The sequence below is a fragment of the Diadema setosum genome, chromosome 16 (assembly GCF_964275005.1).
Source record: "Diadema setosum chromosome 16, eeDiaSeto1, whole genome shotgun sequence".
Lineage (NCBI taxonomy): Eukaryota > Metazoa > Echinodermata > Echinoidea > Diadematoida > Diadematidae > Diadema > Diadema setosum.
Genome location: NC_092700.1, coordinates 31,413,563 through 31,436,574, shown reverse-complemented (window position 1 = coordinate 31,436,574; position 23,012 = coordinate 31,413,563). Strand labels below are relative to the sequence as shown.

At 38.0% G+C, this 23,012-nt stretch overlaps 1 protein-coding gene across 1 annotated transcript; it reads right to left on the bottom strand.

The window, feature by feature from the left end:
• Positions 1-12,344: 12,344 nt before the first annotated feature.
• LOC140239950 (cytochrome P450 2J2-like) lies at positions 12,345-18,718 on the bottom strand. The gene is made up of 7 exons (XM_072319766.1): positions 18,477-18,718; positions 16,271-16,533; positions 15,817-15,965; positions 14,558-14,952; positions 14,007-14,252; positions 12,922-13,249; positions 12,345-12,526 (listed from the first exon to the last, which is right to left on the bottom strand). Exons 2-7 carry the CDS (start codon positions 16,489-16,491, stop codon positions 12,348-12,350), a joined length of 1,518 nt encoding a protein of 505 aa, XP_072175867.1. The 5' UTR covers positions 16,492-16,533; positions 18,477-18,718; the 3' UTR covers positions 12,345-12,347.
• Positions 18,719-23,012: the final 4,294 nt, after the last annotated feature.

Sequence of the window (23,012 nt, the reverse complement as noted above, 5' to 3'; positions counted from 1 at the left end):
AAAAAGGAAAGAAAAATACTTTCGACAAAGAAAAATGTTTTGGGTTTTGTTAAACGAGTTTGTTGGATTGGACAAAAGTTTATTGTTTTTAATGATACAAATCAGTTCCTATGATACTACCTGTATAAGGACATAATTATATGGCGTTTTGTATAGTTCAGTTTTTCAAATGTAGTAACTCAAGACGGAGTAATTTGTGTGTGTGTGTGTGTGTGTGTGTGTGGTTTGTAACAAGAAACAGCCAAAAGTGGGAAAACACCACCAAACCATTTTATCGTAAAACTTATAGCTAGTTTGTAATCACAAAATTGAAATTAAAGAATATTTTTCAGATTGGTTCAATGTGTGAAATAACTATGTCATGACCACAGAAATGTGCGACCTAAATTGGTTTAGTAAAGTCAGGGTTATCACTATATGCAGTGAAAAGAGTATCTATCTTAAGCGAGGTCATAACCTACGCGACATGTTGGTTGTTTGTTTTTTTTTTTCACAATTCTTATCATTAATGCCTGAGCACTTGTTCTGAATTTTCAAAAGTGCATATAACGAATTCTATACATGTATATGGATAATTCTAATGTACACTTCTTGGAAGTGCTTCTACTGGGTCCAAGATTAGAAATATGGTGAGAAAAAAAAAAGCAAATCTACAAAATCAAGTTAAATGGTGTAAATCTGCATCTAGAGTGCAGAGGGAGAAGGATCTCCGTCAGCATGGTGTATTGCTATTGATTGAATGATGTAAATCTTCTTCATTTGGATGAATCAAAATGGAAAGCTTTGAACCTTGATCTCACGTGAAGTGAATTATCATAAGACGCCTTATTTTGGACTTTTTTGAGTGGCGATTTTTACATCCGTGATATTTTATCACCGTTTGATGTGCTAAAATCCTTACACGATCTTTGTTTTTTATATATCTCGTTTGTAAAAAAAAAAAAAAAATTAAAAAAAGAAAAATAGAGAGAGAGAGGAAAAAAAGAGCTTAAATCACGGGAAGTGAAATGTTTTAGTTAATTTTTGACATAATTATGGAGCTTGTCAATTCGCAAACGAAAATGAGAGAATAAGTATGATCCAGAGGAGAGACTGACTATAGACATTCATTTTGAACGAACATTTGGTGCGAAATGGTCATCGTGTTTAATAGTCATACTTCTTGACTTTAAAAACATTTTGCTTGTTTGTTATAGACATTTTTTTTTTCACGGTTACATTCATGAATATTTACCTTTAGACAGTGATGGTCTGGGGCATAGATTTTTTTCGGACTGATTTCCATACATTGATCCGGAAATTATGGGGGTTGATCTGCTATTCGCAGCTGTCGTCAGTCAGCTCTGATGCGTTGCGTTGCGTCCAAACGTTTGTGTGTTTTGTTTTGTGTTGTGTGTATTGTAATGTTTTCGTCACAGTACAGTCTTGTTTGTGTCGTTACTGTTTGTGTACATAAAATGAAAACTTCCACAGGTTGTTCCTCTTTTCTTTCCTTCATTCTTTTCGTACATGATGCAGGATAACGTTACGTTTATTTCAATGAATTGTCGCTGCCTAGGAGATAGTCGCAAAAGACAAGATGTTTTCTTGTATTTAAAAGCTAAACAATATGATGTTTGTTGTATTCAGGATACACACTTTACTCGGGAAATAGAGACCGATATACGTAGGGAATGGGAAGGTAAATGTTTTTTCTCTTTCAATACGTCCAACTCAAGAGGAGTATCAATTCTTTTTAAGAACGCTGTCCCAGTAAATATAAATAAATTTAAAGTAGATAATGCAGGGAACTTTGTGGTTTTAGATGTAACTCTGTACGAATATAATATTACTATCGCGTCGTTGTATGGGCCAAATACAGACAACCCAACATTTTTTGCAGATCTTCAACAAATTATACTAGATTTTGAGAACCCACATGGTATTGTTTGTGGAGACTGGAATTTAGTACAAGATTCAAACCTTGATACATATAACTACTTGCATGTTAATAACCCGCAAGCAAAACAACAAGTAAATAACATAAAAGATGAATTAGATTTATGTGATCCTTGGAGAATTAGATTTGCAGATAAAAAATATTATACATGGCGACAACCTACCCCTTTTAAACAGAGTAGATTAGATTTCTTTTTGATATCCTCAGAACTTCTTTCATTAGTGCATAAGGTTGATATTCTTCCAGGTTATCGAACAGATCATTCTTTAATTCTTTTAAGTCTCAGTTTGAATCACTTACAGCGAGGCCCTGGCTTTTGGAAATTTAATAATTCTTTGTTAAAAAACGAAGGTTTTGTTTCACATATTAAGAAAAAAATAAAAGATACTATTCTGTTTTATGCAAAAGACGGAGTACAGTTCGATCAAAATGATTGCATAGTGGGTGACTGTGAATTCATTGTAAATGATCAGTTATTTTTTGAAACTTTAATGATGATAATACGGGGAGAAGCAATATCATATGCTTCTTTCGTTAAAAAACAAAGTGTGAATAGTGAAAAGGATTTAGAAAAGAAAATTGAAGAGTTAGAAAGAAAATTGACAATTTTAAATGATAAGAATTCCATATTAGAGGAAATTGATAAATTGAAATTAGAACTGGAAGCTTTCCGTTTAAAATCAAATGAAGGAAGTGTGATTAGATCTCGGATAAAGTGGATGGAGTTTGGAGAAAAACCTTCTAAATTCTTTTTAAATTTGGAAAAGCAAAATAATATCAATAAAGAAATACGTCAGTTATCGACTGAAAATGGTGATATTTTAGATAGACAAAATGACATACTTAAGGAAGTGTTTGATTTTTACTCTAATCTTTATGCAGAAAAAGAAACTGATGAAATTAATTTGGAAATGTTATTAAATCATTCTGACATTCCTAAGTTGTCTTCACAATTGTCCTCTTTATTGGAAGGTCCACTTAGTGTTGATGAGGTCTATTCCACTTTAAAACTCATGAAAAATAATAAATCTCCCGGACAGGATGGTTTTACTGTAGAATTTTATCGTTACTTTTGGGAAGATATTAAATACTTTCTGGTAAGATCACTGAATTATGCGTATTTTTCAGGACAATTGTCAAACTCACAAAAAATGGGAATAATAACTTTGATTCCTAAAGGAAATAAACCTAGACATTTGTTAAAAAATTGGCGCCCGATCACTTTACTGAATGTAGTTTACAAATTGGCATCCGGTTGTATTGCAAATAGACTCAAGGGCGTTTTGTCTTTTTTAATACATGAAAATCAAACAGGATTTTTGAGTGGTCGCTTCATTGGCGAAAATATACGTCTATTATATGACACGCTACTTTATACTGAATTAAATGATATAGCAGGCATGCTTCTTGTTGTCGATTTCGAAAAAGCTTTCGATTCCGTATCGCATACTTTTCTATTCAAGGTCCTGGATTTTTTTCACTTCGGTCCATCTGTAAAGAAATGGATCAAGTTATTCTATGCAAATGCATCCTCTTGTGTATTAGTTAACGGATACTGTACAGATAGATTTGAAATAGGACGAGGGTGTCGCCAGGGAGATCCTTTGTCCCCCTACCTCTTTTTGTTAGTCAGTGAAATACTTGGTATCCTAATACGACACTCGGATTCTTTAGTTGGATTGCATATGAATGGGAAATCGCTTAAACTTTTGCAATATGCAGATGATACCCTTTTGACACTCAACGGTTCAACCCCTGATTTACAAAGTGCTCTTACAATACTTAATGAATTTGCAAATATGTCCAACCTCAAAATTAACGTAACTAAAACTCAAGTAATATGGATTGGGAAGAACAGAACTTTCAAAAAAGAGATTTTACACGAGTACAAATTAAACTGGATATCTGAAGGATATTTCAGGTACCTGGGCATTGATTTTTCAATTAAATTATCTGAAATGGTTAATCACAATTATCAAGAAAAGGTTAAAGATATAAAACGTCAGATAGCGATATGGCTGAAAAGAACATTGACTCCCTTAGGGAGAGTAACGATAGTAAAATCTTTATTGATACCCAAACTGAATTATTTGCTTTTATCTCTTCCAGAACCAAAATTAGAAATTATGAATGATGTTAACCGATCTTTTTATAAATTTATATGGCACGATAAACCTGATAAAATAAGTAGGAAACAGATGTGCCAATTATACAGTGATGGTGGGGTTAAAATGACAGATATTTTTATACATTCTAAATCACTCAGAATATCATGGATAAGAAGATTCCTTTGTTATCCAAGTAACGAAAATTTCATTTTACATATGTTCCAATCATTCTTGCCTCCATCATACACATCTCTCCACTTATTCATGGGGGCTGAACATTACAAAGAATTAGCCATTTCAATGCGCAACCCATTTTGGAAAGAGATATTATTAGCCTTTTCAGATTTAACTCAGTCCATTGTAGATAATATCGCATGTCAACCCTTTTGGAACAATCCTATAATACAAGTTAATAATAATGTAATTTATTATAAGTCATGGTGTGCTAAGGGGGTACGTTTTGTTAATGATGTTCTAGAAACAGATGGAAAATTTCTTTCATATTTTGATTTTCAACGTAAATACAATGTACAAGTAAACTTTCTTCAATATTATGGTTTGTGTAATGCTATTCGATTTGGTTATAATAAAAATGTCATACCTAAGATTATGGAACCTACATGTATTATCCCTGAAACATTGTTTTTAATACTGAAAGTGAAAAAAGGTTGTGCACATATCTATCAGGCTTTCTTGAAACATAAGACAAAGGAATGTAAAAGTCTTATAAAATGGAAACAGGAGTTTGATTTTGACAATATCATTTGGAGTTTTTATTACCAAATTCCCTTTTATTCAACTGTAAACATGAGATGGTTTCAGTTCAAGATGCTAAATAGAATTCTTTATATGAAAGACGATTTATTGAGATTTAAATTAGTAACAGATAACTTATGTTCTTTTTGTAATAACAGCGAAGAAACAATTATGCATATATTTTGTTCTTGTACATATTCAAACGAGATATGGTCAAAACTTGAGCTTTGGCTGTCCCGTAATGCTATTCATATTAAGCTTACAAATCAAAATAAATTATTTGGTTTTTATGGACGTAATAACAGTGCCCTCAATTGCATTATGATTATAGTAAGGAAAGAAATTTTTACAGCCAAATGCAAAAATTGTTTGCCAGTTTTTGAACAAATCAAGTCAGCGATAAAAAGTTATTATGATATGGAAAAGTATATATGTAAAACAAATCTGAAAGAAAAGAAATTTATAAAAAAGTGGTTACATTTTACTAAATGTTTCTGATTGTGTTTTCGTATGAAATGATTTGTCAGGTAATTTTCTGACACTTTGAAAAGAATTTGCAATTTGTAATTGATTTTTGTAACTGTTTGCTGTTCTTATTGTATTTAGAATGGCCAAGAATATCATGTGTTAAATCTGCATGTACATACATATCTCTTTTTGTATATATTTGTGTGCATGATATTATTCAATAAAGGAACCCTGTGGAAGGGGGAAAAAATAAACATTCATGTTCTAGGCATTTCTCGAAATGAGATGGTCATCTTCTGTAGCAATAGCCATTGTAATAATTAAGGCCTACCGAGATGCACTTGCAAAAGGTCCCTACTTTTTAAACATTGCAAACACAGAGCCTCGATAACAAAACTTACTAGAGAAACGATCCTATATCAGTGACTTAAGCAATTTATGAGAGTGCGTGTATTTGTAATCTAATACTAGTAGGCCTACATGTACTCACTTCAGGTGAGACGAAGACTGCTGTAAAAGCTGAGAGGCATCTAGGCTGCAAGACGGGCTTTGAGAATGGTGCCAATGATGATCTCACAGAACCACTCGAGGCACTGAAGAAAGTATAGTGGAACCCGGTGCAGGTTATGCTATTACCTGTTTGTGTGTTTTGAGCGCTGATTGGCACAGGAAAACCCCATAGCAATGTACACGGTGTCCAAAGTATCTGGTACAGAAAGGGTTATAAAGCGTTATGGATTATCCAGCTCGTGGGATTCAGGTTCAGAGTTCATTTCCAGTCCATATTAGGGACTGTTTTGGCTCTATATGTGTGTGAGTATGTATAAAATGGATGATTGATACTATAACGCTCCCAGTCCCCGTGTGTATCCGTAAAGCGGACAATAGACCCATTTAAACATGCGGCTAATAGTGAAGTTTGAACCTGCGTTCACACGTAGCAATAAACCTTTCTAAAAGTTAAGATTTGTACTGCTTTTTGAGGGATTTAAAAGGGAAATCCGTTTTCTTTTCATTTCCTTTATTTCCACAACTTGCACAACTTGAGTAAAGAAAAATGAACAATATAATACAGCATGGAATTATAATCACAACCAATATACAAACCTCTCCGATGTTCTTGATTTTCCGTTCGCATAAATCGTGTCAAAACTGTAGGCATTGGACTATGACGCAGAGCTTTCATATTGCACAAAAAATATTAGATAGAGTGCAAATAGTTTAGAATTTGTGGAAGCTACACAAGCGATATCAGGATCGGAGACGACAACCAATAAACTGAGAGATAATGATGCGTTGTTTCATGGGATTTCCATGGTAATCTAATAGTATAGGTCGTACCATATTACCTATCGAGAACTTACGCAAACGCATCGCGGGCGCAGGGCCCCGAGTACGAAATTGGAAAACAATCATAGATAAAATACAAAACCGATTACATATTAGAATGATTTGCAGTAATTAGTTAGGCAAAATCAGACCATTCATAGTTCTACATTCATCATCGCTTTGTCCGCGTCAAATTAAATTCATCCAAACTGATCATGCTGACAAGGGGGGCTTTTCTGAAGATATTTCGACGCAAAACACAAGATTTGTGATTTCTAACTCTTGATGAACACTCTCGTTTTTGCTTTTTAAATTCATGCATTGTGAGCAAACAGTTTGATTTTTCTAACCAGACTGAATAAATATTTGTAAAGACACCTGCTCAGACCACTTAATAGATAGCAGACGTCTCATCGTTTTCCCTGCCTACAGACATGTGTGACAATGTTATTATCATTCTCTGACGATGAAAATCGATGAAAATCGCTTAAGTCGATTCTTCTTCTCTTAAAAAAATGACAAAACAACAATTCACTTATTCATTAATGGTGGACAATCTCGTACCCTATACAGTCATTAAGGACCACAGAAATACTGCAGATTATTTATTGCTGACGTAAACCATCCTAGGGTAAGGTTTGATACAATGATGAAGATGCAATTTGTACTTACAACATGAGAGCTGTTCTAGCTATGCTCTGATTGGCACGCAGAGAGGTGCCCATGTATGTGTATATACACGAGTTTTTATTTCTCAACAAAACGCGCAAATCCGGCAGAATGAGAAGACGAGAATCTATCATACATGTTTTATCTCTATGAGATTTTGGTTCATTGTCTCATCACCAAACATTGTATGTTTTTTCAGGCTATGGTCGTTATGATAACAAGTTATCGAATGCTTGTCACATGGGGCGTTATTGCATCATGCCATACATCGCGTCATTTTTGCTTTGCCTTGAACAAATTGAACAAGGGTAAGAGGCTTGCTCTTGAGTCACGTTTGTTGTAGACCACCAAACGCATTATGTTCACCAATGATCGGGTTTTCAAAGTTTGAGAATCTTTCGTATTGCTTCGTTTTGTTTTGTTGCCAATCATACGAGCAAACATATTGGAACCTTATATGGGAATGATTTTGGCGGAACATGACGTGATCAAAGGTCACGCAAACTTTTAAAGGAAGATGTTGATATAGGAACATCCCCCAAAAATTCTTCGGTAGAAGAGTAAACCGACAGGAGGAATTAGGTAGCATGGTAGTTCAGCTTTTGATTGTCAACCTGTCAGTATTATGACGTCAGCAATAACAAAATAAATGAAGAAACATACAGGGAGTGAAAATTAAACAACAGCAGCAACAACAACAACAAACAAGCAAACAAACACATAATCAGACAGAAAAAAAAATGAATGAACTAGAAACTTTAGTGCCAACGCACATTTTGCAATGTGCTACCAAAATAATGGTTCCTTCAAGTCATAAGTTATAATCAATTTTCATCATGTTTATGTTGCAAACTACAGTTGATATGCAGGGTTTGTGGAACGTTTTTCAGGTGGGGGGGGGGACTGCGGACGCAGGGAGGGGTCCAATAGTAATGGATTTACAACGATTTTCTTATCATACAAATTATCATATTATCGTCTTGTCACCATAATGCTATCATATCGTACCACATTTGTGTGTATGTCTAATACAGAGACACTGAAGACAAATTACAACTCCAGGTATAAAATCGCCTAGATCTATTTGCTATGGCGGTTGTCGTGTGCATATTTAAACCCACTGGGAATATCATTCTAGCCATCATGTTTGCTAGAACGATATGAGAATAAATGGGGAAAATGTGATAGCAAATACATTGCAAAGGCAAATAGCACATTTCCATGAGGAGATATCCAAAGTTCGCGCACACTTTCGGCAGAAAACTATATGCTCTATCAAACACATGAAGTCACGTGATGACTTTAATAGCCTCATCTTTTGTTGTTGGCTTGATTACAAAGACAACCCACCCCCTTCCCCCCCCAAAAAAAAAAAAAAAACACACACAAAAAACACAAAAAACACAAAAATACAAACCAAAAAAAAAAAAAAACACACAAAAAAAACCACCCCCCCAAAAAAAAAAAACAACACCCAAAACTACATGAAATCGACAGTCTAATCCTATCGATTTCAGTAATCTGATATCTTTGGTAGAAACGGAATGTCATAGAACACGTAGAACGAAGAGGCGGCAGACAACCAAGATATTGATTGAAAATTGTTTAGGAATATCACTGATAAATCATGCTCTCACAAACAGCAACTGCGCCTCCAGTGTCTTGTCAGGAGGAGGGGCAAGGTTTCGTTTGGGGTGACCAAACATTTATGCTCCGATATTTGCTGTCTGGCTCTGTGATTTGTATGCCTATAATGCTATACCCCGAAGAGGTACGTGACATGCCTCCTTGCTTATACCTTTAGCTACACAAAGCAAGAGTTAGTCATGAAAAAAAGTATGGAAAAAAACAACAACAAATCTTTTGGATGATGTGACCACAATCTCATTCAAGTTGATCCCTATATACACAGGCTGTGCCGCGACTGCATTACTCAATGACTAAAATAGGCTCCCCTGGTATTCAAAGAAAATGTTTATGGGCCTAAGTATACAATTAGAGATCAATCTGACCATGACTGGGGAGTGATGTGATTAGCAAGACACTATTTTTTCCTCCTTCGCCGTTCGTCATCCATCTCGATACGTCCACAGTAATGCCGTCCAAGTTTGGTCGTGGTCGGGTTTGCTAAATAGCTGGAGTGACGTCAAAACAGCCAAATATGTTGCTCTCACTGGTGTCTGTTCGCAAAATATCTTTTAGAAATAGTTATGAACGGATTTGGATGAACTTTTCAGGAAGGTTAATAAATAGATACAGGAAACCGATGATTAGATTTTGGTAGCGATCCGAAATACCGTCTTTATCCAGGAATGCTCTTAAAATTTTTGAAGGATCTTGCGAAAGGCTATTGAATTAGGAATGATATCGATATGATTCCAAATGTTAAGGGTATGTTTTGATGGTCATGGAATCTGATAATGCAGATGATATGAGTGCAGGATTATAGGATGTGAATCACAATATGGGTGGAAATAAGCTCCTTATATGGAGGAGATCTGTGTTCTCCCATTGCTGTACTATGTTATTCTTTTCTTTTCTTTTTGTTGATAGCGAAACTTTATCGTCAGTCCACGTGTCCAGCTCTTGTTGTTGTTTTTCTTCTTCTTTTTCTTCGTTTTCTTCATCTTCTGTTCCTCTTCTTGTCATTGTCATTGTGGTTTCAAGGTATATACATCATTATATTCTCGGATGTGAGAGTGCACATGATGCTGACGGCAGGGTCCTGTTTCATAAAGCTGTTCGTAAAGTTACGAACGACTTAAGAACGACTGGTGATCAGATCTGATGTGCTATACTTATCAGAATTTCCATAATTCAGCACAAGAACTGATCACCAGTCGTTCTTAAGTTGTTCGTAACTCTACGAACAGCTTTATGAAACACCCCCAGGACCTACTCATTCTCGACGTTCCGGTATTGAGTGGTCTTACCACCCTCCGAAAAATGAATGGTAGGTGGAAATGGTAGGCTGTAACACACTCAGGAGGGATCCGAGGAACTTGGGTTCCAGAGGAAAAAAAAACAAACAAACCCAGCAGCAGCAGCAACAACAACAACAACAACAACATCATCATCAACAACAGCAACAACAACAACAACGTTTCCTCACCATGGAAACCTGCAAAGGATAATGTGATGGAAACCAGTCGACAAGTCACGAAATGATATGAATCATTGCAATGAATCCATCATCGCCACTCTATCGCACACAAGATGCCCACAGAGTCAAATGCAAGAATCATAAAATTAAAGCTTTACTCACACATTTAATCGTTTATAACGCATGAAAACGATATTTATTTCCTACCAAAAATATCTGACGCTTTTTCAGCTTGCGCGCTTTACTTTTAAGAAATCATAAAAATGCAATAACAATAGGCCTAGAACAGGTATGCCTCATCGGTGCTCCATTGTGTTCAAATACTATCCTGCAGCAACAGATACAGAAAAATAGAGACAAGAACGCATAAAATCAACAGCAACAAAATATGATAAATGTCCAGATCCATTAGATCCAGAAAACTTAGTGCAAATTCCACAATGAATCAATATCATACATTATGCATAGTGTATCTCCATCCTAAACATTGCTCCCATTCATGTCTGCAGCATTTTCTAGAGAAAAATGATAACAATGTTCATCGCTTCCATTGCAAATTACATGATCGGATGTGCCGAGAATGATGCAACTTAAGGTCCCCTCTTACATCTTTTGCCGTAGAATCGACTACTCTTAAAATAGAATTCACTTAGTTTCGTAACGGCTGCCTTCATAAATCCATTCCCGCTGGACTAATCCTTGTCAATGAAAATAACCTAGCTCTGTAGCTCAAATATTTATGGAGAGCCAAACGCCACCATCATCACATAAAAATTTCATTTGTCTCGACAGTTATGACGTGATAAACTGACTATATACTAAAATTTCAGCCTGAACTTGAGACGCGGAAGCACACTTTGCCCTAGACTTCGTTATTGTACCAGTCTCTAAGTTTTCACAGTCTCTGGTCATTAAAGTGCAGATATCAATCTTCTTCCAGGCCCTAACTTGCTAAACTGTTAAAATGCCCCTACAATCTAAGTGTAGATATTGACCTCTATTGATGCCTTTTTGGTGTTTGCATAGCCATATCACTAGATACTTCATAAACATAATTATGCATCATATACTATTTGTTGCTACGTCAAAAATGTGTCAAAAATATTAGCATGAAAAATAGCACATGATGCTATTGCAAGAGCAGGTAGTAACAGTAATGAATGAAAAGGCACACAACTGTGTCTACTGTTCAGCTCAAATGCTACAGTAGAATGACGCCATCTAGACACGGCGTGACTCTACTAAGTATTTAAAATGGTACCATACTTTTCCTTTAAAAAATGTACCCAAGCAAAGGTTATAATGCTTGTAAAGAGGAATTGATATAGTCTGCATTGTCTGTGTAAATTGGAAAGATGGGGTAAATGCCATTGAATCATGATTTTACTTTGGCATTGTGACGTTTCAGAAAAAAAAAATAGTTGCATAATCTCAAAACCATCCACAAATATCTCCTTAGAGCTATTATGGTTTGGATGTTAAAATGAAGTAACGTTGGACTACAAAGCGTATTAGAGGAATAGCTTCGAAATTGGAGCAAACGTATTAGCTAAGAGACGGGTGGTAACACACTTGCAATTACAGACAAGGAAAGCATTACCTGGCTTGGAATTTTCGAAATCGTATTCAGTAAAGCTTCTTTAGTGATAAGTCATACATGTAACCTTCCTCATTTATCATCAATAAATGAATAAGGGATCCTGCGACTTTAAATGTAATCATTCTTAATGTTATATTCGCATTCTTGCTAAAGTATTTTCAGAACGAAATATTTCAGGATTATGGGCAGTGTTAAAATATTCTCAGCAGTGTTCTCGAACTATGGTGAAGCTTGTAAGTTAAACCCATAGAGTTGGATTATATACAGCTCTATGGTTAAACCATAGTTCGTTCATCGCCCATCCCCGATTCCTTGCGTGAATATCGATATTTCTATTCCAATATCGAAATCACGAAGTAGGCCCACTACGTGGCACTATCGCCTATCGGCGATCACTTTGAACAGCTTTGGCGTCAGAGTGCCGAGGCAGTGGTCCCAGCTGTAATCGGCAGTCTGGCCGTCTGGCATTCTGAACTTGAAGCGCTGAAGGAGCGTGGTAGCAAAGAGGAAAAACTCCATCCGGGCCAGCTGCTCTCCGAGGCAAACTCGTCGCCCTGGTAACAGAGAGGAATAAAACGAAATACACCACTGTACATGCAGATAACAAATGCACACGTAAGCGCTCGGAAGAGGATGAGGTGGGACAATGTACACTACATGTATGTATCTCGTTTGCAGTGAAATAAATGAATATGCAACAATCTATTTTGAATGAAGAATGCGCTGCCTCCAGTCAAAAGCTGATCACAGATTGATGAGTAACGCCAGGTAACTATAGTCGTGCTTGTTTCTATGTTTTTTCTTCTGTTTTTCGTTGTAACCACTTAACTAACTCTCTGTATCTCCCTTTTTGATCTGTTCAAGCTGTCAAAATTAGGATCGCGTTTCAGTTTTTAGCAGTCACCAAATTATAAGCAAAATGTGGATGAAGACTTGTAGCAGAACTCACCTGCTCCGAAAACTGTAAAAGCATCAGCCTTAATAACCTCAGTCTCGCTCTCATTCAGGAAGCGCTTGGGATTAAACGCTTCCGGGTCGTCCCAGAGTGTCGGGTCATGGTGAATTGCCAGGATGTTGATCATCATCTCAGAGTTTTTGGGTATCGTATGACCTCTGACCTGGATATCTGTGGCGTTTATGTGGGGCACCCCCACCGGTGCGACAGGACGAAAGCGAAGTACCTCCAGCAGCGTCGCGTCAGTGTAGGGCATGTCCTTCTTGTCCGAGAAGCGCGGCGCTCTCTCTCGTCCAATGACGGCGTCAATTTCGTCGGTCATCTGTGACGTCAAGATGAACCATTGAGTGAGTGACAATCAATATGCATATTTAAAACAGGCGGAGCTTGTTGATATGGATGATTAGTATACTTCTATGACGTAACAATCCTTTCGCTGTATGGCAAACGAAAGAAGATACCCTTATGTTTGACTTAATACTCGAGCATATTAAATAGCAAATCGAATCCTGTAGCATACGTTTAATTATGACTAAGTGTGTAGGTCATACTCATCTATGGAAAACCTAATCTATATGCATGTTTCCCAAGATCAACTTCCTAAAGAGATATATATCTCATCATCTACTCAAATAAACTGTGACAGATAATCAATATTCCCAGATAGTTTTGGACTGTGGCAGAATTAATAAGTGTACAAGGTATCATTTCATTCAAACCTCTGAAGCTATCAGAAGAAATTCACTTCATTATAGGATGATATCGAGAATCATGCCTGTCACCCAACAAATTTCTTCAGATCTCGAAGATAGAAAAAGCATCCTTGCAATTTTGCTTAGTATCACAGTAAAAAAAAAACAAACTGAAAGACAAATAATTTTTGAAAAGATCGAAGAGATTTTGAACAAAAAATATATAGTTGTGATTGTCAGGCGCCAAATCACAAGGTACAATTTTTGCCACAGAACCAGCGATACTTCGTGGTATACGCGCAAGGTTCATTTGCGCTCAATATGATTTCTCGTGCCGTTCGGTGCCAGCTCCCTCGAAAGATCAAAGCTCAATCTACTTCAGCTTACCCGCTGTTGGATGTCGGGATTTCCCGCCAAGCAAAGCAGCAACCACAGCAGCGACGACGACGTCGTCTCCGTGCCCGCCAGGAAGAGATCGAAGACGCACGTCCACACGTAGTCGTCGTCCAGGTGGCATTTCTCGCCCACTTTCTTCTCCCGTTGAATCTCGGCCAGGTAGGTGTCGATGATGTCACGAATGTCGGTGGGGTCAAAGGTCGCACGGTGCTCGTCGAGCTCCTTGTTGATAAAATTCTGGTTTGGGGTCATAAGCAGGCACACAGATCACATAGAAACATAACTACGCAGGAAAATCAGGACGACTTAGCAACTGAAAGTGAGAAGTCGATCATCAATTGATAATCATGTTCAGCCGCTAGACACTCCACACTTCAACCTTTTGTGGTGAGGCTGCTCTTTCGTCCGTGGTTTTTTCCTGTCAGTCTGTTTTTTATCCTTGTTTTGTTTTGTTTTTATGTTAAAAGCATGTCTAAAAGTAGATATTTTGAAGAGAAAACTCGTTCGTTGAATGACGCACTTTATCGTTAACGTCCACTGACCTTGATGCCAATCACGTTGTCTCTTGGCTCACGAAAGAATGATGTCTTCATGACGGCCGGAATCCTCCCCAAGAGTTCCCTGATGATCGGATTGATATCCGAGCCGGAGGTCATCTTCCGGAGCCTCTTGATCATGTCCTGGAAGACGGGGTCGTCGTAGTCGAACCTCCTGCCGAAGGTGACGGCGCAGATGATGTTGGAGACGGCGGAGTTCAGCAGTGCGACGGCGTCGAAAGGCTTGCCGTCGAGAGCGTCGAACGCTTCGCACAGCATGTCGGCTTCCTCAACGATGCGTTCTTCGATGCCACGCTTGCCCATGCCGAAGTTGCGGAGGGCGGAGAGAGTGAACCGCCGTATCTCCTGCCACGGCTCCCCATCGCTGAATATGATTCCACCTGAAGACGATACGTTATGTGTTCACATACGATTCCAGGCACTGACGTGAACATACTAACAAAGATGAGATTGCTATGCGTGATAATTTCAGAAGTTATACCCTTATTTCACCCCCTTAATTATAACAAATGCACTTGAGTTTCCTTTCATTGATTCGTATGACATTGCAGCTTTAAGTGTAATAGTTTATCATCTGCTTGCAGAGAAAAAAAGTTAATATTGTCTCATGTAAGCGTCCCGTACCTTGGCCAATATAAACCGGTGTTGTGTCACGCCCAACCATACAAACCGTTAACTGCATCACAAGTTTTCGTCTTTGGTGAAATAATTCTTTTAAAGTAATTTGCACAGGTGCACACATGGAACTTTTTTCACTGTTTCTCAAAAGGACTGGTGTCCGTCCTCTCTTATTCTCTGTGTGGGTTAATTTTTGTTGTTGTTGTTGTTGTTGTTGTTGTTGTTAATCTTCATGCTTTGGTATTGCTCCACGACAAACAGCAAAAGCTTGCAACGATTTTTTCCCCATTCAACATCATTATAATAATCGCAACTGCCAGACCATGCTGACTTGCTATATGGACGATGGATACAAAAGCATGATACAAACGCTCAATGTTGACAATAACATCATTGATAACAGAAGCCGAGCAGTAACCGGTAAAGTGCCACCGCACATTATACGACTTTCGGTCGCACGAATGACCGACTTTGGATCCGACATAAATCACAATAGCGTCAGAATGAATACGCTTGCTTAATTCAGATCCAAAGTCGATCAGTCGTGCGACCGAAAGTCGTATAGTCTGCGGTGGCCTAAAGCTTCCAGAGAAGGGCGACAGAAGCAAGCCCGATTTTTGCCCTACCTGTGTATCCCATAAGGCTGAAAAAGGGCGGGATCTCACGATTCGACGTCACGTCAGCCTGCTTGACTATCAGGTCCTTGACCAGAGCAGGACTGGCGATGAAGATCAGGACTCGCTTTCCCACTTGGAGGCAGGCCAGATCGCCATACCTGACATCAAGGATACAAAATCTTCCATTTACATGATATTATGTACAAATATGATATGATATATTATATCAGAGTGTATATTATATTATATTATATTATATCATATTATATTATATTACATTATATTATATTACATTATATTACATTATATTACATTATGTTAATGTAAGGCTCGCATGAATGATCGTCACATCACAGATGCATATTTCAGTGAATTAACAAACCAAAGTGCCTGTTGGTACAAACGACCTTTTTTCTGCTCATGCGCAAAGTGGAATTACGAGCCGGTTTATTGCAGCCCTTACCTCCTGTTGACCATGACCACACGCCCGAAGCGATTCTTGGACGGGAAAAGCGCCATCAGAGCATCAAACGGGTAAGGTATGGCTGGAGGTCCGGGAGGAAGGTTGTAGTACGACTTCCGGTTTGACCTCAGAAACCAGAAGATCGCCAGGCAGATGGTCACGGCGGTCACAAGATTGACGAGGCCGACGTACTGGACCAAACTCAGCAACGTCGCCGCCATATTGTTTATACCTTATGGGCAGTTCGTCAGTCCTGCGAAAATCTGTCATGAACGGATGAATCTGACCAAGTGATATGAGAAAATCCTAGGGCCCCGTTTCATAAAACTTGTTATCAATAACAAGTTACGATAGTTGTTATAAGCTACTGAAATCATTGCGTCTGATTGGCTGAGAGCAAATTTGCCATAGAAATGTGGCAGTTATTACTGATAACAAGCCTTATGAAACGGGACCCGGTGACATGAAATCTGAAAATGAAACATTCACATCGCATCATAGCAATTATTCCCCAAGGACAATTACCCCCGGCTAAATACTGGTTAGTGATAAGGTTAGAGTGAAGATTAGGGTTTAGGGTTAGGTTTGGGGTTAGAGTTTGGGTGAGGGTAAGGATTGGGTTCAGGATTAGGATTAGGGTTAGTGTCAGAAGAGTCTGGGGTAATTGCCCAGGCCCATTCACACACATTGAATACTTGTTACTATGTTTATCATTGGCAACTCAGCTAGAATTGGCTGATTCGATATCCACATCCCAGTAACTTTACTGATCATCGGACTTGGCTCATTTTTTTTTCATACTATCTGGCTCTTTTGTTATTTCCCTGAATTTCTCTTGAATATCCACTCATCGCATAGTTTTCGTCTTTTACTGTATACTCATGAGCAAAGCAGAGACACAGAAAAAAAATCCATTGAAGATACGGATATTGTTTTCTTTATTACAATTAATCACGGAATTAAAAAAAAGCGTACAGGATTATTTACATCAGTATTAGAAATTTAGAATACGACTTACGCACTCTACTTATTCTGATTTGTATAAGATGCATTAGTGCCCTGCACTTAACAGTTTGTTACTTTATCAGCACTTAGGGTGGTGAGGCATGTTTGAGAGACAATAAATCATGAAAGAAAATGAGAAATGCTTAAGCATGAAAAAAGAAAAACCAGAAAGATAAAGAAAACATACAAAAAGCGGAAAGAAAAACCGGAAACGGATGTATGATGAAAAAAAAAAACTCGAACCTTTGACCTGCTTTCCGGTCTTTGCTCCCACTCTTTATCACGTGATTGTTCTGATTCATGGCACGAGTAGACCATCAATACGTGGTGTAATAGAAAATACAACTGTAATGAACTCACGCGCTATACTACACGCCCGAACCAGCTATGATTATTAACAAAGTCGCTACATTTAGACAGGTTACGTCACTGGAAAGAATCTCCATTCAAGGTTGATCGTGGTGATGTACGGTACATTGCACAGGAAAAACAATTGTGATTAGACCTATCAATGCAAACAGCGGTGCCACTATTGGCATAAAAATATACACCCACATAGTCATACAACCATGCATGATTATACAGAGTATAATAGACCGTAGATCCCGGCCGTAGATGTATGTAATTATGTGAAGTATTTTATGCCTACATACACAAAGTGCATATTGCGCATGCGGGCATCATAATGCATTTGTGTACGTGTGTGTTTTGTGTAAGAGTGCTCTCTCTTCCATTTTCATCTAATCTTCATCTACATCTAGCTAATAAACGTTATACAAGGAAAAAGAAGGGTATTGCTGTAGTATAGACACCCCATCCCCATCGAGAGATCGAAAATTAGCCAGTACTGTGGCTATTATAATGACCTGCTTTATTCACACGAGGATCTCAGCCTTGCCCTGGGAGCAGGCTGTCTTCCGCATGCAGGCAGGTGTACTTCTTGTGAGTACTGACGATAATTAGGATACTGGTGGTGGTGATGGCACTATACATAGCGGTAAAGGTTTTAGAGCCACACAATGCATCATGTTCTGAATCTGAACCACCACAAGGCCTATACACACCAAATGCACATGCAACGCGTATTAACAGCCCAACCAAGTTCACCAGCGTTCACCCTTACTAGAATACAAAGCATGCACGTCAGTTGTAAATGTGCGATACGTATAATACATTTGACGGGTATGCAGTTGCTACTCACCGACTGTTGAATAAAGCCCCTTTTTTTCCTCAACGTTCCAAGATGAACCCCTGCTATTTTTAAGCGTATCGTTTCTCGGATGGGCTCAGCTTTAAACAGCGATCAATAGGAACAACAGTGCACACTGTCACGGTTGTGAGGTGCTATTTAATGAAGATACGGTTTAACGATCTGAGTATATACGTAATGTACATTAATATGCCAGTGTTCTGCAGGTGTGATTGAATGAGTGTGTAGTTTGCGAGGCTCTAACGCCGAATGTAAATGGCATCAGTCGTGAACAGGGAGGTGGGAATAAGGACCCTTGTCAAATTACTTTGCCAACGTCGAGGCAGGGAGGTGATAGCGTCACCTCCCTGGTCGAGGGTTATTTGAGGGAAGTGTTTCACAGACCCGGCATTGATCCTTTGTTACAGACGTCTTGCACTTTTTTTTTTCTTTTTTCTTTTTTGGATCATCCCCGATCGATCCGTTTCTGGGCCCCTTTTGTTCTTGTACACAATAGCTAGCTGCAGCAAAAATACGGACCTAGATAATTCTGTGTTATTTTTTGTTTAGTCCATCTTCTGTGTCCGGCGATGTACTATACCGTGTTTATGTGTATAATATACATGACTGTATGTGTGCGTGTATGTGATGTGTGTGTGCGTAGACATGCTAAAAAAAAAAAAAAAGAGAACTTGATAGGATATGCGTATAAATATTATGTTATGGTAGATGCCAAATAAGGAAGAAGCTGAGTCCGTTGTCACCCCATATACCCATTCATATTACACCCCACCTCATCCAACAAAACTAGTAGGCCCTACCCCTTCACCACTCCCCACCCCCCACCCCCGCTTCTCCCTCGCAAGCCTTTTGTCGCATGTTGTCTCGTGATTGACTGTTTGCAGACTGGTTGAATGCAAACATCACGCGAAAATACGTCATCGTGAATGCACGAAATACCTTAATGTATGAACAGGTCGTCGTCATGCATGACAAAAGAATGCAGTTTGTCACTAGACTTGGTACGTGCATACGGAAAAGCTATTGATAGACGTGACGTTATAGATATATTACGCAACAATACAGATATATTACGAGGTCAATGCCTATAGAGTGATAAAGTATCCGATATCATGAAGTTAATTGAATTCCTACTTCTCTCTTAATCTCTCTCCTTTTTTCTTCTTGCTCTCTCCCTCCCTCCCTCCCTCCCTCCCTCTCTCTCTCTCTCTCTCTCTCTCTCTCGGTATATGACCATGCACACACACACACACACACACACACACACACGTATATATATATATATATATATATATATATATATATATATATATATGAAATTGATATATGATATATCAATATTCATATATTCCACTACAATGTAAATAGTGTCGAGCCTTGATATAAATTTATTAACTGTTATAGTACTGTGTTTGTGTGTGTGTGTGTGTGTGTGTGTTTGCTTTTGTTATAAGTCGCGCACTGCCGAAATCTCTTAAAGGGAAGGTAAACCCAAAGAGCAATGTGGATTGAGTGAAAGCAGCAACATTAGTAGAACACATCAGTGAAAGTTTGAAGAAAATCGGACAATCGATGCAAAAGTTATGAATTTTTAAAGTTTTGGTGTTGGAACCGCTGGATGAGGAGACTACTAGAGGATATGACGTATGAGTGGACAACAATACAAAGAAAATATAAAGGATATTCAACAAAAATTCACTTTTCTGGAATTATGAAAGAGCAGTGGACCAACCGCTTTCAGAAAGCAGGGGGAATAATTGCTACCCTTAACATTTGTCAATATCAAGTTGATGGAATTTGTAATTTTCATGAAAAATGAATTTTGTGGTATTTTCTTTATATTTTCTTGATATTGTAGTCCACTCATACGTCATAACCGCTAGTAGTCTCCTCATCCAGCGGTTCCAACACCAAAACTTTAAAAATTCATAACTTTTGCATCGATTGTCTGATTTTCTTCAAACTTTCACTGATATGTTCTACTAATGTTGCTGCTTTCACTCAATCCACATTAATCTTGGGGTTTATCTTCCCTTTAATCTATACATAGCTATTTCTTTTTTACATCATAACATTCTGGATAAAAATTGAGAAAAGTTCTTTTTGGCGAATTTTGTGGCGTATGTTCAGCCAGCAAGAGAGAAATGGGGGCAAGAGGTATACACTGTAGGTCCATGCCGGGCGACAATAACTAAGGACAGATCTTTATCAATATATAATGAAAAGAGAGGGCAGTGAAAGGCAAAAGACGATGTTCCAAAATAGTAACTTTCCTGCAATCCTCCAACTCTCCTCCCCACCACCAAATCACCCCAAATCCATTCCTCACCTGGCGCCATCTCAGGCGTTATACTTCCGAATAATCAGAGTGACGCCCAAACAATCCCCCGCGGGTAGGGATCGATGATTTTTTTCCTCATTTGTTACCTTACTTGGGCGAGGAGGCACATGACTTCGACAAACAGAGCCTATTATCTTGATTATAAGGATCTGCACGCGTGAATAGCTTCGCATTCGGGTCCTACGTTGTTATCACCGATGAGCTGATCTGTACAGTCAGAAGCGAGACAGTGGTCACTGCAGATGCTGGTCCTATATTGTGCGTTTTAATAATAAGAACACAATTCCTGCCTCAGTCACTAATGGTAAGTCTTTCATGTAAGAGCTTGTGGATGATCTGTATTGTGGGTGGCAATCAATTCTAACATCAAGATATCATCATAGAAGGAAAATGTGACACTGCTCACTCTTTCCTTTTATCTGTCCTTAAACACAGAAGATTGGATACGTATAAGAGACCATGTAACAGGTGCGACTCCAAGGTCCATAAAATTATCATGATATGGAGCTACAACACGGTAGCTTCACAGTGTGACTATACAATCATTTATGATACAGCCGCAGCGCACGCGTCAGCATAGAAGCACACGACTCGCATTTATCGTACATATACAGTATTATTCACCATTTGATTACCAAGTCTTCGCAGCTATATAGATCTCTATGGCTTCTATCCTAATTCAACGTACCGCAATTCACATTGATGGCATGGAAAGAAGCGCAATTATTAATGTAAACAATCAGCATGCGTATTTAGGGTGTGAGCACCACTGTGTAGCTAGCGCACTTCAAACACATTCATCCAAAGAGGTTCCCATCTTACCAGACTTAGAATAGATGCTGGTGTGTCTGTTTCAATTATTAAAGGGTACGACACTTGACGGCGCTTAATATGGACCATTAATCACCGTTGCAACAAGAGTCTTGTTGTTAACGTCATGGTTGACGAAATAACATTCGATATTTGACTCACGAATGGGGATGCGTTATTTAAAGTGTATAGGCCCTATTCACTGAGTGGTAAATATTGCACCTGTAGCTAAAGTTGAGCGCACTGTTCCTTTTCGCTGCAACGTGTCCACAGGTAGCTCACGCTACTAGTGTTTATTGTTTTCCTCGAAGTGGAGCCTGAATAGAAGTTTGAAGTTTTTGAAGTTTGAAGTTTGAAGTTTTTATTAGCAACAACATTTGATCATGTACATTTTCAATCATTATACAATTGTATTTACATACATATATGAAAAAAAATACTTATCTATTACTCCTTTACAATAACATGATTAAATGAAGACATTTGAGATTTAAATGTGATACATGTAGCGTAATTCTACAAAGTTGTTGTTAACAAGGAAACCAAAAGTTAGCACACGTGCTAGTCGAGATTGGTCACCTTGATCTTCATACTAAAAGCTAAACACAAACGAAAAATTATTACATGGTTGGTTGAAATGGCTGTTAATATTTAAATACAACGTACATCATATATTTTCTAACATAGAAAACTAATTATACTTGATACAATATCTATTAGAGAAGGAAATCTGCAAGGCATTTACGAAATGTAGATCTTTTGCTTTGTTCACGCATTTCTCCTGGCAATGTGTTCCAAAGTTTTGGTCCTAAGTAAGAAATTGAAAATTGTCCCTGTGTGGTTCTAAATTTTGGTAAGTACAACATTCTTTTTTCATTTGTTCTTGTCCTGTAAGTATGATGCACAATTTGGCAATAGTCATACAGAGGGTGCGGAATAGTTCCATTGCAGAGATCGTACATAAATGTTAAAACTGAGAACTTATGTAACCTAACAACATCTAGAAGTTTGAATCGTTGGAACAATGGTTCTGAATGTGTTCGTAAAGTCGAAAATGTTATAGCTCTCAGAGCCATTTTTTGAGAAATATGTATACAATTTAAGTGAGATTTATAAGTACTGCCCCATACTTCAATACCATATAATATGTGTGGTTGTATAAAAGCTAAGACTATGATCTTGAAGGATAGATTTGTGGTCATATGACCGCTCTAACTCGTTATGCATATGCCAATCGGTGATATGGGAAAGCATGGCGTGAAGTTCCACGTGTATGCCAGTGAACTTCAAATCGTATCAGGGCAATTCCCCCCCCCCCCCCCCTCCCTGGCTAAATACTGGTTAGTGATAATAAGGTTAGAGTAAAGATTAGGTTT